Below are 18466 nucleotides of genomic sequence, written 5' to 3'. Positions count from 1 at the left end.
CCCCCCCCCCCCCCCCCCCCCCCCCCCCCCCCCCCCCCCCGCCCAGGGCTACCTGGGTCATGGGGGGTCTCCTCTTGGCCCGGCGGTGCAGGCAGCAGCAAGCCAGCTGGCCCAGGGCCAGGCCCAGCTCGGGTGGGCATGGCCCAGGCCTGGGGTCCAGGTGTTTCTTACAGATCTGGGTGGCAATTGGGACAGCCCAGGCATCTGTGGGCAGACCTGCTTGGAGTGTGGTCTGGGTGCTTTTCAGAGCCACCCCGGCCTCCTCAGCCTCTTCTTCAACCAGGTCTTTCTGTGGGACAGATACTATGAGTGTGGCCATGGGCGGGGGGCGGGGGGGGCATGCCTTCAGCCCCATTCCCCAGGCTCTCATCACTGACTCCTGTGGTCTTTCTGGAGATTTATTAAGCACCCACTGTGTGCCCAGCACTGCCCCAGGCCCTAGGAATCCAGCGACAGAGCACCCTGGGCCCACCCTCATAGAGCTGACTTCCTGGCGTGGGGGAGACACCAAGTCTCTAAACCAACGGAAAACTTCGACAGGCAGGCCCATGGGGCTTCTGACCATGGCCTGAGCAAGCAACCTTTGGGAGCTGGGATCTGAAGGCATGAGTTAGCCAGAGGTCAGAGCCAAGGAGGAAAGGGAGTATCCCACAGAGAGGTACCCAGGGGTGCAAATGGGACTGGAGGCCATCTTGGGTTTTGAAATGGGAAGGGCCAGGAGGAAGCACCTGGGTGGGGGGTGGCCTTTCGGGCAGAAAGAAAGGCTTAAACCAAGGCCCTGGGGCAGGCAGCGGGGAGCTAGCTGAGTCTGGGGGACAGAGAGAAGGCTGGTGATAGCAGGACCTGGGGAGTTGTGGCCATGTTAAGGGATTGGACCTTCACCCCAAGCACAGTGGGATGGCAAAGGGGCTTCCACAATCTCTTTGCTTTTGAAAGATTGCTTTGGCCGTGGCATGGAGAACAAATAGGAAGGGTCCAAAGAAGCCCAAAGAAGGATCCCTGAGGAGTCTGGCATGCTGCCCTGGGGCAGCTATGACGATGTGGAGAGCAGCCTGAATTGGGTTGGCTCTAACACACAGGGCCAACGGGATGTGCTGACGGATGTAGAAGGTGAGGGAAGGAGGGCTCCTGGATAGCTCCCCGATTCTAGCCCAGAGCCAGCGAGACTTGGTAATAGACAGAAAACAGTCCCAAGCCAGGAACAGCAGCAGCAGGAGGTAGACCAGTTGTAAAATGTAAAGAACAAACGTTGAGCGAATGTGTTCTGGGCCCAGGAAGGGTCTGAGCACGGCACGTGTACAAGGTCTGTTCGCATGGAGGGAAACGGGTCCTCCAGCAAGGACCACTATCAAACTGGGACTAGAGGGCACACCTCCTGTCTCAGCCCCCAGTGAGGCCAACAGAATCCAGGGGTGGGGGCTGCCCCCCACAACCTGGAGCGCTCATCCACAGCTTGTCCGATTTCCCACCACAACCTCTCCCAGGGCCCTGTGTTCTGTTTTCCACAGTAGCTTCTGGTCCCAGAGCACTGGGATTGCCCTGCTGGGTGGACCCCTGCCCCACTCCCAGCCCAGGTGGGGTCTGGAAAGGCCCTTAGCATCTGCAGAAGAAAGACAGGTTTTTCCTCAGCAGGGTCAAGGGAAGCTGTTTGGAGCCCTGCCTACTTTCAAAGATGAGTCAGCAGTAGCAGAGGCTGGCTTCTGTGGGGCACTGCATTCCAGATCATTCCACCCTCCAGGGCTGCACCTGTTGGTTATCAGGAGTAGCGCTTCCCTGCCTCCCTCCCTGATGTCTCCTTGCCTTCCTCCCTCTCCCCTCTGCCTCCCTGCCTGCCTCCCTCGTTCCCGCCCCACCTCAGGAGGCTCACCAGATACTTGGTCCCAGCACCATGTGTCCTCACAGCCCTCTGGCCGGCCAGGGTCTCCAGCACTACCTGGAGAGGGCAGGATGGAGAGTGTAGCAGTGGCTTCTAGGATGGTGCTGCCCCTGGCCTTGGCAGGGAGGGTCACATGCAGCGGGGCTTCTGGGGTGGACAGGGAGGCCCAGCCCAAAGAGGCTGCTAAGGCTGACAGGGGCACAGCCCTCAGACGGGCAGATGAGGATGGGCTGCCGGCAAAGGGGGAACCACATGCTATGGGACTGACGCTTCGGCAGCTGGAGGGTGCACTCGAAGAAAAGGATTGCAAAACTACGCATGGGAAATGAGATGCAGGGCCCCCACAGGAGGGGCCTGTGTCAGGGAGAGAGGGGCCCTGGAGCTGAAGCTCTTGTTAGCTTCCTGCCAACTTGGCCTCTGGTCTTATATGGAATTAGCCAGGCTCTCCTGCCCTTGCTTGGCCACAGCTCCCCCACCCCCGAGCCAGCAAAGGGGCCAGTGGCTCACCACGCCAAAGCTGAAGGTATCTGTGTCCACAGCCAGTCTCCCTGTCTTCACGTACTCCTCGGGCAGGTAGGCCAGGGTGCCACGCACGGTCCGAGTCCGGGCCACCGTGCTGCTCTGGCTGGGACTGGCCCCTGCAAAACGGCTAAGACGGGCCAGGCCAAAGTCTCCCAGTTTGGGCATCAGTCTCTCATCCAGAAGGACATTGGAACTTGGGGAGGGAAGGAGCGGTGTCAGATTGGCCCTGGCCAGCTCTGTACCCCACACCTGCCTGGCTCCGACAGCACTGGACTCAGGGTGGTCCCGCTACCCGGGGGCTCCTTCACACAGTTTGGTCTCTGCTCATCACTGGCGCGGGGGGGGGGGGTTCCTTAGCCTCTGATTCCACACCTGTCCCATGCCAGGTACTCAGTGACCCAGGGCTCCACCCCATCCCTCAGCTCAGCCCTAGTCTCATGGGGGACACCCAGAGCAGGGCTCCTAGGACTCGGAGAGCAAGTGCCACGGCTGCCTGCCACAGACTCCACCCTTACAGCGCTCAGAGGCCCCAGGGGCCTGGCTGTGGCCCCTCCTCACCTTTTGATGTCTCCATGGATGAGGCTGGGGCTGTCCTGATGTAAAAACTGAATCGCCCGTGCTGTGCCCAGAAGGATGTTCAGTCGCTGAGGCCAGGAGAGAGGGGGGCAGGCCTGGGTCTGGAGTGGCAGAGGAAGCAGAGGGGCACAGGAGAGGCTGGGAGCCACTGTTCCTTGACCCCAACTCCCTCCACCTGTCCCTGTGGGTTCTAGACAAGCCACTTCACTCTCTGGGCCTCAGTTTCCTCTTCCGCACAAGAAGGTGGAGACTAAGCACGTGGAGCGTGCTTCCCGGAGTCATCATGAACTGGGGCGCTCCTCAGTGCCTGCAGGTCCCCCTTCTCCCTGGGCAATCGGGATGTTGGCGGAGGCATTCTCCCCAACTCCCCCGGCAATGTGTGCTTATCCTGAGAGCAGAAGTGCCCTGTGTGCCATCAGCCCTTGTGTCTTGTGGGTACGTGGCTAGAGGAGGACCAGTTGCAGGTCCAGATGGCGCAGTTTACTGCCCACTGCCCCCTTTTCTCGAGGGCAATGCTGACAAGACCCTTCAGCTACTGTGCTTGCAAAAGGGAGAGGCGTCAATCGGGGCACTGAGTCAATAACCCCTTTTTTAGAGGCAGCATGACCCAGGCTCCCAGGCACGCAAACAGCCAGGGAGAGACCACGGGAAAGGGTGCCGTGGAAACCACTGGCCCACCTTGGGCCAAACCCTGAGCCCGGGCCCTGCCCGCTAGTGGAACCCACTCACAGAGCCAGGTGCTGAGACTGCTCTGGGTCCAGGGAAGCGTGCCAGGCCAGGGACGGCTACCTGGAAGTGGAGGCGGTCTTCCAGGGAGCCATTGGGCAGAAAGCCATAGACGAGGCAGTAGAAGCCACTCTGAGCACAGTAGCCAGCGAAGTCCACAATATTTGGGTGACGAAATCTGCTTGGAAAAGGGGGACCTGAGCACTCTGGCCCCCAGCCTCCACCATGCTTTCCATTTGGCCATGATTGGGGGGGGCAGTCCCTGCTGGGCCTGGCAGGCTCTGGGGGCCTGAGGGAGCCAGGTACCACGCTTTGTGGTCCTGGAGGCCAAAGGGGCCCTGACGTGGTTCTCCTTCTGCCCCCTCCCCAGACTCACCGTGACAGTTGCTCCACTTCAGTCAGGAAGCTCTGCTTCACTGTGGTCCACTCCAGGTCTGCCCCCTGCAGCCCGCAAGGAAAATGAGGGCGGGAAGGCGGCATGAAGCTCTTGCAGCCAAGGCCTGATGGCCACTCTCACTGCCACCTGTCCTGGGCCCAGAAGCACCAAGGCGCTGGGGATCTTGAACTGGGGAATCAGAGGGCTGAAGGAGGTACATGGGGAAGCATGGGAGAAGGACCAGAAAAGTGAGGGTTTGTTGACAACCTGCCAGGGCCTTTGCAGGGAAGGCTACACCCACCTCCTTCAGCCTCTTCACAGCGTATAGTGTGTTCCTCATCACCGCCCGGTACACACACCCGAAGCCGCCCTCCCCGATCTTCAGCTCTTCTGAGAAGTTGTGGGTGCCCTGGGAGATCTCACTGAGAGGCCAGCAGAATGGAGAGGGCTGGGCTCCCTGCAGGAGGGACACTGGGCTCTCTGGGTTAGGCTGTGGGCAGAGATCCTGGATTAGCTGAGGTCCTGTCTTCCCCTCTTGCCTGAAAGTCACCAGTACCCCCTATCCCAGCTGCCTCCTGGCTGGCCCTGCTGGGCTACATTTTTTGCTCCTTGTCAGGACCCACCTACCTTGGTAGAGGAAGGGGCTGGATATGGTGGTGGTGGCTGGAGGGCAGCAGGGCTTGGGACAGGAAGGAGCTCAGCCCCAGAATGGGTCTGGGAGCCTGGAAAAGCTTCATAAAGGTACCAGTGAGAGGCAGGCAGAGACTGACGGTATGGTCTACGGCAGTGGCCATGGTCAAGGTGGCCCTTTCCAAAGGTCCATCAAGCCCAACACCCGGGCCCTCTTACCTGGGGAGGGGAGTGTGGAGGCTGACGTCTGCAACTTCCGGGGGTGGGGGACCTCGGTCTCACAGGGTGCTGGGGGGCTGCTGGGCCTCGGGGTGCTGGTGCTGGGGGGCAGAAGGGGGGCGGGAGGGTGCCCTGGGATACCAGGGAAGAAAAGGGCGGTTAGGCCCAGGCGGGGCGGGGCGGGGGAGGCGTGGGAGGCCCTGAGCCCAGCCCGGGGTCCCGGGGTTTCCCGGCGCCGCGCGCTCACAGGCCGTGATGATGTCCCGAGCGCGGAGCAACTGCAGGTGCGTGAGGATGCTCACGAGGTCAGCCACGCGGGCGTTGCGGTTGATCCAGGGCCACAGGACGCTGGCCGTGCGCTGTCCGGAGCGCTCGCACAGCCGCAGCTCGGTCTGGTCGCGCACGATCAGGGCGGCTGTGGGGCGGGAGACGTCAGGCCTGGGCTCCCGGGGCCCGCGCGTCCCCCGCCCCAGAGTCCCCCCGCCCGACGCCACCCACCGAACTGGCACCAGTCGGCGGGCTCCAGGGCGTCCATCACTTTGTAGAAGCGGCACATGACCCAGGGCGGCACCTCGTACAAGAAGTGCTGGGCGCCGGGGGCCGCGGGGTCCCCCGGGCCCGGCCCACCGGCCATGGCCGCCGCCGCCGCCGGGCCAGGGCCTCTTAGGGCCTCTCGAGGCCGCGGCGGGCGCGGGCCTTGGCCGGCCGGGTCCGCGGACACTGACTCACTTCCCCTTTAAGCCGGCCTCGTGCAGCGCCCGGCGGGGCGGAAGGGGCGGGGCCCGGGCCCGCCGCCATCTTGCCCGCCGCTGCCGCCGCCGCGACCCTCGGCCACACGGGGGCGCCGTTCGCGGTCTCTCCCCGTGAAGGCCGCGCCCCTTGGCCCGGGTTGGCGGCGAGGCGGGCTTCTCGGAGGAGGCCCCGCCTGAGTGGGGCTCTGAGGGATGGAGGATCGCGGTTCCGAGCACTGGGACAAAGGGCATGGCAAGGCCCGGGACATTCCAGAAAGGGCTAGAGCCGGGCCTTGTGAGCGTCAGCGGAAGGTCCCCTTATGAACTTTTGGCTTCATTCGGGAGGCAGCGGAGAGTCGTCAGAGATCCCCAGGCAGGGCAGGGTCAGATGTGGGTCACACAGAGGACCCCCGCTGCCTGCTGTCAGCTGGCCATGAGGCTGGGTTCAGGAAGAACGATCTGGAAGCTTATACAGCAGGCTGCCTCAGCTCAGAGCGTTGTTGCCCTCCTCCTCCACCCTGCATCCCATCTTTTTCACTCCTTCAGGAACCTGCTCCAGCAGTTCTTTGCTCTTTGCAGTGTTTGCAACTTTTCCTTCTTTGGTGGCTTCTTCCCACTAGCACATAAAATTCCCTTCACCTTCTGCTGTGACTCCTCCCTCTTGTTGCCATGCTTCTGGCTCACTTGGCACTCCCCACTGTGAGGATGGCAGAATCCAGCCTCTCCTGGACACCAGGCTCCGTTCCTAGCCTGTTTGATGTCTTCACCACATTAGTTCTTCTTGCCCATTCCCACAGTGCTCTGCAGCCACTGATTTCTTTGGATTCTCTGGCACTCCTCCATTCCAGCAGCCCCTGTTTTCTGGTCATTTCCCTGAACATCTCTGGAGTCCATTTCTTCCCCCAGGCCCAATGCTCTCACGACTCCTCCTACCCGGAGGACTGTAGCTCCTTAGCTCTCTAGGACCCTCTGAGCAGAGCTGCCTGCAGCGCCTGCTGTGCCTGGCATCTGGGGTGTGTCCCATTTGAGCGTCTGCACTTGTTTGCCTCCCCCACTAGATGGGGGAAGACCCCACCAAGCAGCAACAGTGCCTTCCTTTTTTATTTCTCCACTTGGATGAGTGTTTGCATGGCCACAGGCCTCCTTCCCTCACCACCCGCACCCCCATCCTGACCCTAGAAGGCTCCCCTTCGGGCTGTCCTCCTAAGATGGGCCTCCATGGGAGCCTCTCCCCAGAAGCCACAGCCATTGCCAGCCACACCCTGGGCCCCAGTGGCTTCTCATGGGGACAGCTTTTACAAAGACTACCAACTCCAGTATGGGAAATTATCATGCACGCACACACTAAGCTCTAAGGGAACAGCAACTGTGTCCTCCTTGCTTACTGCTGGACAGCGGCTCCCAGGACAGGCCTGGCACACAAGACACGCTCAACACACACAGGTCCAATTTCAACCCTTTGTTTTAACCTTCAAGGCCAGGACATTCGAGTGCACCTTCTAGCAGCTGTGCCCACATTTATTTGCATGTGAAGCTGGACTCTGAGCAGTTGTTCCCTCCAGCCCAGCAACAGCCTGGTGAGAACAGCTGTGGCGGGGCAGGTAGCTCCTCAGTGCCAAGTTGGCAAAAGGTCTGCAAACCCCAGTGATGACAGCGCCCCCCTTGGGCAGGGGGCCAGGTCAGCAGAGGCTATGGGAAGGTCTCAGGCTATAGGCACACGAACCAGAGCTGGGGGATGGCTGGTTGTTTCCAAAAGCACCTGGACACAGGAGGCACCATGGCCCTCAGGAGCAGGGAATTTGTGCGGCTGAGCGGAAGGCCTGCAGCCCACTTGCCTCTGGACCTGGGGCTCAGCGGGCCGACCTGTGCCAGGTCCTTCCCAGCCTGCCATCCCAGAGCTTCCCATCACACGCTGGAGCAGTGTGCCTAGAAAGCGTAGCCTTGGAACCCAAGGGGAGGCAGTGTATGGAGTAGGCTGGTCTCTCCTCCCAAGGCAGTCCTGAAAGCGGCTGGCTATTTGCATTCAGGGACAGCCAGAGGGAATCAGGAAACACAGCACCACGCTGTCCTGTGAGCTGTCTGATAATGAAAGCCCAGACCTTGAGTCACTTTCACAGAGAGATTTATCGAGAATGCTAACAGCACAGGATACAGTACTTCCCAACAAAAGGTGCAAACGCGTCACTTAGAAAGGCATGCTGAGTATTCTTTGCTTTCACACGTATTAAAAAACTTACAAAAATAAAATAAAACTGCGTGCTGCCCATCTTTTCAAATAGTAAAAGAACCTTATGAAAAATCACTTGATTTTACAACAAAAGACACAAACGGACATTTTTATGTAAATTTATAAGGCAAACTCTTTATATAATAAATAGGTTACAGGGATTCAGTGGGAGGGGGTGTTTCTGAAACGTATACAGGTACATTCAGACAGGTTTACTGAAATGGTACAAATTTCCTTAATAAATTGCCTTTTGTTTTTAAATATATCAGTGCTTTCAGTCATTTGGCTATACACAAAGAACCTTTTTTTGAACACTACAAAAAAGCAATCAATATTTTTTTGTTTTTAAAACGACCTACTTATTTTCTAAAGTAATTGTCCCAAAACACAAAAACTGAAGGTGAATGTGATGGAGGGCTTTGGAGACATCTCTAGCCAAGTCTGTCCTGGGCTGCTCCCTGTCCACACACACCTGTCTCCCACCCTCGCCAGGCTTCCAAGCTGGAGCTCCTCTGTCTAGGGTGGCCAGTGTCACTGTGACTCAGGAGGGGCAGCCACCCTGCCTGGTTCTTCCTGATACTAAACCCATGTGCAAATAGTCATGACAGTCAGCATTGTCTTCGCCTTTGGGGGGGTGCTGGATGCTAAGGGAGCACACATCTGTCCCTGTTCTGTGAGCCCAAAACAATGTCTGGTGGGGATAATGGCTTTTCTCAGAAGAATCTGGTTTTGCCAGGGGAAGGGAAGTGGGGTTTCCCATCTCCAAATTTTGCTGGGGATCAGATGACAGCAAAGAGAGTGTACCCCCTTCACCATCGTCATATCACCCAGGATGGTGAAGAATCTAGAGGTCATGTTAGTGTTGTATACTCTGGGACTGGGTGGGATGTGATGGGGGTGTCCTGAATGGTAATGCCCACCACGTGGCCTGTCCAGGAAGAGTTGCATCAGGTGGAGAGTGGCCAATCTGCCCTGTCAACATACACCTGACCCGTGGCCACAGCGGAGGTCTCCAGGGAGATGACCACCCTTATTCTGAGCTATGCTCTTCAGGCCTGCCCTATCCTCCTCCCACTGAGGCAAGGTCAGCTCTACTCACACCCCTCCTGTCTCCCTTCAAAGGAACATCAACCTTGTCTGTCCTTAAAAATAATGATGATGCTAATAATCTCAGGGGGAAAAAAGGAAACAGAATCCATTGGGTTGGAACAAAACCTGGTTTTGCTCTGACTTCGAAAATGGCAACACATCACCTATTTGGTCCGCTGGCTTAGGCTTAACTTCTTTGGGTGGCATCTGGCTGATCTGGGCAGGGGTCATCTCTTCGGATCTCCCCTCCTGGGGAAAAAGGACAGCCCCTCTCATCTTGGTCACCATCCCCTCCCTCCAAATTCTTTTGTTTGTAAAGAAAAGGTGTCTAGAAGCATTTGTCTCTGGAACAATTACTTTAAACATGGTTACAATACAGACTTCAGTTCAAACACAGAAGAGATTTACTTAGCAAATTTCCTTTCACCCACCGAAAATTACACAAATATAAGCCTCAACACCACAGTTAAGAGGACCAGTAGAGAGAACCTCATGTTTGGAACACAAAAGGAGAAATAAAAACCAAACCAAACCCAAACAGAAAAACCCCAGAAAAACGATGGAAGGATGAGGGAAAAGGGGAGGAGAGCAAACACAGCACACGTTACAGTGTCCGGGTACACAGGAGCCCAGCGCGAGGAAAGGGCTCGGCACACATTGAGTAACAGTCCTGGTGATATTTGGTCATATATTCATCAACTACTGACTCTGGAGCGGCCGTTATTGATTGAAGCAGTGACAAATCAAACGGAAAAGGAGGCCTTGGTAGCAAGGGAAGGAGCAGGCTTCAAGTTCTGCAAGCCTTTTGCACTCCACCGTCCATCTCCCCAGAAACACTCAACTGGGTGGGCCCTGCTCCGTCCAGGCAGGCGAGAGGTCACTGGGTGAGGCTAAGTTGGGTGCTGATTTCAGATTTCAGTCAGAAAGCACACACGTGGACACCCACCTGTTAGTGGCAAACATCAGCAGCAACGGCCTCCTCGCCTCCTCTGCCCCCATCCCAGGCTGGGTGGGAAAGGACGTCGTGACCCACTGCTAATACTGAACGCAGGCTGGAGCGGGCCCCAGACTGGGACCAGAGGCTGCCCCAGCCCAGGTCCTCCGAGGGGCCCACAGGTAGCCTGGCCACCCAAAGGGCTTATGAGTGTTTCTCTTTTGGTTCAGGCCTCAGAAGAAGTAATGATGCAGGGAGGGAAGCTTTTGGCCCTGGTGATTATAATGCTCTCTGCTTTGGAAGAACAAGTTTCTGGTTTTTGTTTTTTTTTTTGTTTTTTTTTTTGGTGTTTTTTTAATTACTTAAAAAAACGATCAAAAAGAACTGTTACGGCTAAACTCTCTAGCAGATATTGCTCATTAAGAATTACAAAAGCAAATGCAGTTACTCGTAGGATGAGGGAGAAGAGAAAGGGATGTTTCTGGAGTCTTTGCTACCTCCTAGAGGAGACCCAGTGGACTCTTGTATGTGGTTCTGGGGTCCCTGGTGTCTATCTGGCGCAGCTCACACATTCAGAGATGTGCTAGACCTCCCATCCGCCCTCCAGCCTCAGCAAAGTGGAAGCCCTACTGGTGGGGAGGCCTGCTGAGCTGACTCTCCATACATGATCACTCTGACTGGGTCACTGGGAGGGCTGGGGGTAGGATCAGCTCCCCGCCCATGGACTCCAGCTGCCCCACCCAGAGGTCGAAGGGGGCCAGGTGGTACCAACTACATTCCAGACTTTGCCAGGGCAAGGAAGTGCTCTTACACCCACCCGTTGAAGTGAACTGTCTTGCACCAGCATCCTGGGACCTCTCTCATAAGCATGGGAGAAACAGTGCAAAACCCGGATGCTGCCAGGAGCCTCCTTCGCTTGGCACAGGGAAGCCCTTGAAAGCGCGGAAAGACCACTGATCTGCTTGGACAGAAGTGACCAGCAGACAGATTTGTAGTTTTTTTTGTTTTTTGTTTTTTGTTTTTTTTTTGTTTTGTTTTTTTTTTTAATTTTCCCTTGTCCTATGCTATGGTTATCAGAAATATTTTAATTAAGCAACAGGTATAATTTTAACAGGTCTTTTGTGTGTGTGTGTGTGTGTGTGTGTGTGTGTGTGTTGGAGCCACAAGCAAAATGAGTGTATAATTGTGCAATATACAGATATATATATAAAAATTCAACTGCTCTGTGTGTCTAGTCGGTGCATTAAATAAAAGGGACAGAAAAACTAAAAGCAAAGCTAAAAAGCAAAACAAAAGCCCAGGAGAGAGGAGACCAAGCAGGCCTATGCGTATAGTCTATAAGATACCGATATAATCAGGGTCACCAGGAAGAACACCTTTGTCACTGGACACACAAACACTGAAGGGAAAGGGACTACCAGTGAGCAGGAGCCCAATCTCTTGGCCTTTTCATCTCATTGTCTCTCGCTGCTGAGGACCTGAGAAAAGGTAAGCTAGAAAGGGGGCTAGGGGAGCAAAGGCAATTTCCAAGTTTCCCTAATGCTCTCAAACTCAAAGGCTGGACTTCCCTTTATGAGGGTCTCGATTCTGCCCAGCACCTGTTCTTGTGACTGCCCTCCCTCTGGCCCAGGGGCTCTCGCTGGTGAAGGGCGAGGGGGACACACACCACAGGGAGTGCACAGGCTTCTGTCTTCACCTCTGAGTGCAGAAGGGAGCACCACTTCACCTAGACCCTGGGCCCTAAGGAGAGCAGAGCAGGGGAATGTCCTCAGGGGACAGGCTGAGGCCAAAGGGGAGACCTCACCCTCACCTTCCTAGTTGCCTGGGCCCTAGTTAGAACTCCCTTTTCCCCAGAAAAATCAGCACTTGGGGAATATCCTGTCAAAATGAGAAAGGAGCAAGAAACAGGTGGTGCTAGGTGGTGAGAACATCGCAGGCCTTTGAAGTCACTGGTGACACTCTGCTTCCCACACCAAGCGTGGGGCTCGTACAGTTTGGGACCAGGCAGGCAGCCCCACAGGACAGGATGGCCCCGAGTCTCAGATCAGCAGCTTCAGGCTGGATTCCCCTTTTCCTGTAGCACTCACGTCAGGCCAAGCTCCAAATATTTTTAGATCAGCATTTTTGCAAAAGCTTGCTCTTACTCATTCAGAAACACTGAAATGTAATTTTCTGCCAAATGTTTTCTAGGTTTTCCTTCTGAATTGTTGAGAACCAGTTTCAGTGTTCACTTTTTTTCCCCTTTAATATGTAACGTTAGACCCTGGGGGAGGCAGTATCCTAGCGATATGAAACAATTAGACTATGCCTTTTCTAAAGATTGATACAGTATCTAAAAGAGAAAGACGCAAAAATGGAGACTCAACGAACCCCTCCAGAGTGGACGAGTTTACTGACGAAGAGAGCAAAGGTGGGGGCCCTTACAGAGAACAGAGTAAAATTAGGAACGCGACATGGTGGGGCCACAGGGGCACAGGAGCAGGGGCTCTACCACAGGCCAGGCGACGCTGCCATGCTTGGCCCCCCATCCCCACCCCCACCACCGTGAGCCAGGACTCTGGGAATTGGCTAGGCAAATGCCCACAGGGCTCTAAACACATCTTGCTTCCTGAGGTCTGGGCCATCAGTCCTAAAATCGGTGCGTGAAACTCACATTAGGAAACAATTCGGGGTGACACTGGCTACGAAAAGATGCGCAAAAGGCTTCTCCAAGAACCGGCACCTGTGACCTTCTCTGGCTCCATCAGCCCAGAGAGCCAGGTGCAAATGCTCTGGAAAGGGGGCACAGAGCTCAGCTGCTAGGCTCCCCTTGGGTTCTGCAAGATCCAGTCAGCCCCACCTGGTGAGCTCACGTCACACCTGTCGCTCCCTCCTGCGCTTCAGCCGCTTACTTCAAGTTACTTAAACCCAGAGGTCCTGTCAGCTAAAGAAACACCTTTCCCACCAAACATGGCAGCTTGTTTCAGGCTAGTACCTTCTTTCATGATCCCTGTCACAGCAATGAAAAGCTGAGTGGAGGAGCAGCTGACAACTTGCGGCTGCTCTGCGTCCTGGTGCCACCATTTGCGGCCTCCAGCCTGGAATGGTGCCCCTGAACAGACTGTTGCCCGCACCTGCACAGGGTCTCAGTAGAAGCCAGGTGCCTGTTGTGGCCAGTGTCCCTGGGCCACCACCACGGCTTTCACCTTCCAGGGAGTTGAGGGGGCTGAGGTCCTCGGGTAGTTTGGCACTGATGGACTGGGAAGTGGGGCATTTCTAGGTGTCGCCTGTGCCTTCTGATAATGGGAATACAGCAGCAGCAGAAGGGAGCTGTCTTAGAGCCTGGCTGTGGCTCAGTGCCCTGGTTTGCTACAGTGTCAAGGCCAGCAATTGCACTGGTTAGGACAGGCCCACCAATGGGTAGGGCAGGGCTGGGCATTGTGGAAGAAGCTCAAGGACATACAGCATTCTGTTGGGAGAGGAGGTAGTAACTAACAACTAGAACGAGGGTTGGGGAGACTGAAAGTGACTGTGACCTAGCCCTACAAACAGGTGTCTGAAAGCTGTCGGTTAATTTCTGTATTCTTCACACAGTCCCTAAAAGATGCCCCCAATCTTCGTGATGCTCAAGTACACACAAAATCAACCCCCAAAGTGGGCTGGACATGGCTGGTGAGAATCCCATGGCCTGGCTTTCCCGCCAACCTCCTGTACGGGAGCTGCAGGGCCCCTGCCTGCCAGGGCGACAAACCACCAAGGCGACCTGCTTAATGGTGACTTACTTGTGATGTCTTTATTAGGTGAGGAAGAGGGAATGTGGAAAAAAGGGAGAAGGAGAGAAAACCCTAAGGAGCCTCGGGGGCTGCCTGCAGCTTTGGAACTGTAAGGAGAAGCAACTGGGGAGCGAGGGGGCTGCAGGTCAGGCCGGGCTGAAAGAAAATGACACTTGAAATGCTGTGCTCTCAACAACCAATGCCCAGTCAGCCCATGAATGGTCACGGGTGAAAGGGGGGCATGGTGGACCCCGCACTCCTCTTCCCAGGACCAGATGGTACTGAGCTCATGGAGAGGCCAGCTCTTGACACTGGTTCCAGGAGTCACATTCCACTGGACTAAGTGTAATGCATAAAAACCCAACCGGCCAAAATGGACAGTGTCTCCACGAAAAACTGGCCGGACGCTGTACTCGCGTGGATAGGCATCCTTTGTGGGTGCCAGGAGTGTGAGGCCACTTCAGGGTCAGGAGCCTTTTGTCCTTGAAGGAAGAGGGATCCTGAAGGACTTGCCCCCTCCTCCGATCCCCCTTCCCTTCCTGGGGAGGAGTCAGAAGTGAAGCCCAGAGGGTCAACAGCAGAGCGGGTCTGGTTGTGGGACTTGCTTTTGCAGCATAAGGAAATGGGTACAAAAATGCTACAAAGGCCAACTATGATTCTGCAAACAGAATGGGGGCAAACTCCCTTGCTTCTAACCATTCTGGAAGAGACAAACGCGGTTTTTTTCTTAAGCTACTGATTGGAACTGTCAACTATGGTTCCTGATCACTAAGGACTGGCAAGGAAGTGCTAGACGGTTTTTAGGATGTTTCACTCCTTCATGGTTACACCGCAGTAAGGAAGCCAGGGGACAGTAACTGAAATACACGAGACAACACGCACTTGACAGTTCATGGCAGCAGCTCGCATGGGACGTGCTTGTGGGTGTTTCTGGAAGCATAAGACTGCTGTCTCATTTGCTACTTTGATAAGGTACTTCTCAGTTGGACAGATTTAGATATAAGAGACATCTCTGTAAACACAGAAAAGGATATACCAATATGATGAAGATATGCAGCTAGATAAGGACTTCCTGAACACAGAATGAAAGGACGGGGTCCTAAATGGAGATTGATCAATGAACACCCATAGCAAACCCACACCTCTTGGCCCCCACACCATTCCCCTGGCACAGATGTGGAGATGTGTGATATGCTGGCCCCAGCCCGTCTCCAGCAAGCAAAACCCAGACATTTTCCACCAGAAAAGAACTCGTGGTTAACTTAAGGGAGGAACAGAGGGGCCAGGGGCCTAGGCACTGGTCCCAGCTCAGGTCTGGGGCATCTGCATTTCTTCCCACCTGCTGCCTCACTGCACCACACTGTGCTAGCTGGGCCTGACCCAGGCCAAGGTCAGGGCCGCGCTACTTGATGACTACGGCAGGCCATAGGGGCCTCTGTGTTACTCTCAGCTCCCAAATCCAAATCTGCCCATCTTCTCCTGCCTGCTTCTCTCGAGTAGAAGGTTGAGAAGGCCCAGAATCCAGGGTCTGACCAGGGAAGGGGACTCCCTGAGAGAGCAAGATCTTGCTGCTCTCTTGCCCTTCAGAGAGGCCAAGGCGCTAGGGCCAGGTGGACTCAGCAGAGACTGGGGCTTCCTCAGGGCTCAGAATGGGGTGGGGCTACGGCTAGGGCTGGCAGTGGGAAGGCCAAGGGCATGGTGAGATCTGGGGGCCTGAGCTGACCAGCATCAGCGCAAGTAAAGCTGAGAACTGTGGGTGCCTGGTACAGAAGGGATGAACGAGGAGGGGAAGAAATGAAAGGATGAATGAAAGAAGGCAGAAATGGAAGGACAGAAGAGAAACCAATCAGGAAGTCCTTATAAAATTGCAGCAAACACTTAGAGTTTCGGAGCTTCGTGGGAACCCTATGTGCTGAGCCCACTTTAAAACAAGCGCAGGTATATACAGATCCAGGTAGTTCTAAACACCATCATGTCTGGTGGCTTGAGGGACTAAGTGTCACCAATTCAAGCCAGTTTGCTCTCAGAGCATGTTTGTTTTGAAGTGGGAACATGAAGACTCAATAGTGCAAATAGTTCTAAGCTGTCCCTAAAGGAGTAGAATTGGAAAGTTTTGGAAGAACATTTTCCCCTCCTTCCCCGTGGCCCCCCAACCTGTCCACTAGGCCTCTACCTACCAGTCACAGACTGCTCTGAGTGACTAGGAATTCCATTGGCCCCCCTGCTCTCTGCCACCCAGAGGAGCCCAGGAGCCTGGGGCCAGCCTGCCTGCGCCTCCTCCTGTTACTTCCACGGCCCCCCTCTAGCGCCACCCACTGGAGAACGGCCCTGGACGGTCCTCTCACCTGGCTCAGGCCAGTCTACACCCAGCAGCTCAAAGGACTGACTCCCTCCTAGCCATGCCAGAACTGGAACGAACAGGTGCTACTTCCCTGTCCTGTGAAATGTCCTAGTCGGTTTTGGATTGGGGCTGGCATGGGGCCAGATTTGTGCCACCATGGGTGAGATCACAGAGGCTGTAGCCACTGGCCATCTCCCATCTTTTTCTCTAAAGAATCCAACTGTCTCTCCTGCCTCACACCTCCTTGTCCCAATGTGGGTGGGGATGGGGAAGGCGGGGGAGGGGCAGGGTGAGGGAGAGGAGAGCGGAGACTGGGGCACCAATGGCACTCTCTGTCCCTAATGACCACATGGGGGGTGGGGGGAGGTCTGGGTGGGAGGGGAGGTGCAGGCATACCCTAAGAAGCCTGGTCAACAGCTTGTCTGGTCAGTAGTATCTGCAGCAAGCCTTGTTGAAGGAGCCTAGTTTAGAAAAGTGCAAAGCTACTTCTGGCCCTGGTTAGGTCTTCAACCTGACTGTGCTTGTCGGTAAGAAAAACATCCCAATGCTCCAACTACTCCCACCCTGAAGCCACGAAACTCTAAGTTTACTGAAAGAAAAAAAAATATTTTTTATTTCAGTTAATCGGGAAGCTTTGTCAGAGCCCTACCCATAAGGAGAAGAGACAACAGCTGCCTTTATTCTTGTTGGTTTGCTTTGCAATCCGCTCTGTGTAAAGTCAGCTAACTCTCTCGGTCACGGGCGTCCGGCTGTCCACAGGCTCCTCTCTGTTTGGCCTTGGCATGGAGGATGAAACAATGTCTTTGCGCTCTCCCTCCCCTCGGTGTTTGTACTTGTCTGCGGCCGTGGCAGCGGTCGCGACCGCGGGCTGAGTCTTAGCTGGCTCCTTGGGGCAGCCGTCGCTCTCCAGCGAGCCTCCTCTCGCCATCTTCTCCTCTTTGCAGATGCCGCTGCTCAAGTCCTGGGGCTCAGGGGGGCTGGCGGGGTCCTCAGAGCTCTGGGGCTCAGGTGGGGGCGGGGGCGGGGGCGGAAGCAGCGGCACGGGTGCCTTCGGGGGCTCTGAGTGGTGGTGGTGGTGGTGGTGCTCCTTCTTGGGGGGTGAGGCGGCGCTGCTGCTGCGCCCCTTTGGGCTGCTCTCCTTGCTTTTCCGTCCGGGGCTCTTGCAGGTCTTCAGTCCCTTTCCACTCTTCTCACCGAGGGTGGACACCAGCAGGGGCTTCACCACCTCCTTCACCTCGATGCTGACTGTCTCCCGGGTCTTGCGCTTCTTGATGGGGAGCACAGTCTCCTGCACGGACCGGATGGAAGACTCCTTCACTGCTTTCTTCTTGGCCTCTGCAGCAGCGGCTGCCACCACACTGCCTGGCTTTCGGCCCCGCTTCTTGGGAATGGCCTGGGGGTCGGCCTCGGCTTTTCTCTTCCTGCCAGGGCGTTTGATAACCATGACCTGGGCTGACGTGGTGGCCCCGCCCCCTTCAGCCTTGCTCCCCGCTGAAGCTTGAAAAGGCATCTTGACAAGCAGCTTCCCGGGACTTTTCTCCAAGACCCTTTTCACCTGCACACCCTCTGATGCTGCTGCCTTGGGTCTCGCAGTGCCGCTCCCTTTGGGGCGTCCCCGACCTCTGCCAGTTCCTGGAGCTTTGGGAGATTTGGGCTTCTTAGGTGGTTTCTGCTCTCGCCGGGAGGGGCTCCCTCTCCCAGTTACCGTGAAGTCAAAATCATTAGGGTCCAGGGAGGTGTCGCCTACCTTTTCGAAGTACGCAATCAACTCCACTTTAGAGCGAAAGGCTTTTCCCTGGGGACTGTGGGAACAAATGGAGAGGCACAAAGAATGATTAGAAGCTTCCACACTAATGTACAAAGATGGGGCAGAGCAGAAGGTGATGAAGTCTGTGACAGGACATTCTGCAAGCGACCTGCCTGATGATACTATTGAATGAGAGTCACATTAGAGAAAAGCCAAAACAGGCTAAAACTAGAGGGGCACAGCCATAGTCACACTCAAAGCACCTGGGTCACCAGGCGGTGGCAGGTACCTATAGGGTATGCTCCAGTGACAGAACAGCTGGGTGCCGGCTGCTCTGCAGCTGTTGCCCAAATGCCCCTGAAGATCCGCCTACCACCAAGGCACCTCCTCTGGCCCCCAAAGGAGCCTGGCCTGGGGACCCTCTTAGCCATCAGGCTGGGGGATCTATTCTGCTGGTTGGTGCCTGGGCCCAGTCAGTAAGTAGAGCACTCCTCTGTCTGAACCTGGGCATGCTGCTTAGCCTTCCTGGGATCAGTTTCCTCATCTGTCAACAAGATTATGCTTTGCTCACCCTTGTCAGAGTTGTTGGAATCAAACGAGGTTGTCTGCAAATGTCCTTCCAAAACTGTTAACCTTTTCTGGATGGTCTGAGGGCCAGAACTGAAATGTACTTATTCAGTCCTCCTCTGAAGCTCTGGCTTGGAAGTTACTCTGTTTGAA

The 18466-nt window shown here is 55.7% G+C and overlaps 2 protein-coding genes across 3 annotated transcripts in view; both read right to left on the bottom strand.

Moving 5' to 3' along the window:
* Window positions 1–5588, bottom strand: part of IRAK1 (interleukin 1 receptor associated kinase 1) — a 10886-nt gene extending 5298 nt beyond the window's left edge. Inside the window, exons 1-11 of the mRNA XM_040626869.1 lie at window positions 5424–5588; window positions 5173–5340; window positions 4926–5057; window positions 4704–4807; window positions 4378–4566; window positions 4077–4141; window positions 3764–3878; window positions 2957–3075; window positions 2384–2591; window positions 1868–1933; window positions 53–289 (exon numbers count right to left, since the gene is read on the bottom strand). Coding sequence (XP_040482803.1) covers window positions 53–289; window positions 1868–1933; window positions 2384–2591; window positions 2957–3075; window positions 3764–3878; window positions 4077–4141; window positions 4378–4566; window positions 4704–4807; window positions 4926–5057; window positions 5173–5340; window positions 5424–5559 — 1539 coding nt within the window. The 5' untranslated portion in view covers window positions 5560–5588. The remainder of the gene's footprint in view (window positions 1–52; window positions 290–1867; window positions 1934–2383; window positions 2592–2956; window positions 3076–3763; window positions 3879–4076; window positions 4142–4377; window positions 4567–4703; window positions 4808–4925; window positions 5058–5172; window positions 5341–5423) is intronic.
* Window positions 5589–16584: 10996 nt separating this feature from the next.
* The window catches only part of MECP2 (methyl-CpG binding protein 2), a 57582-nt gene continuing 55700 nt past the window's right edge, over window positions 16585–18466 (bottom strand). Inside the window, exons 2-3 of one of the 2 annotated variants that reach the window (XM_040626862.1) lie at window positions 17747–17801; window positions 16585–17637 (exon numbers count right to left, since the gene is read on the bottom strand). In XM_040626862.1, coding sequence (XP_040482796.1) covers window positions 16718–17509 — 792 coding nt within the window. In that variant the 5' untranslated portion in view covers window positions 17510–17637; window positions 17747–17801 and the 3' untranslated portion in view covers window positions 16585–16717. Of the gene's footprint in view, window positions 17802–18466 lie in introns of both variants that reach the window. The other variant, XM_040626860.1, reaches the window with a different exon arrangement.

This window comes from Ursus maritimus (assembly GCF_017311325.1).
Source record: "Ursus maritimus isolate PB19 chromosome X unlocalized genomic scaffold, ASM1731132v1 scaffold_X1, whole genome shotgun sequence".
Taxonomy (NCBI): Eukaryota; Metazoa; Chordata; class Mammalia; order Carnivora; family Ursidae; genus Ursus; species Ursus maritimus.
The sequence above is the reverse complement of the archived record's forward strand: the minus strand, read 5'-3'. Positions and strand labels throughout refer to the sequence as shown.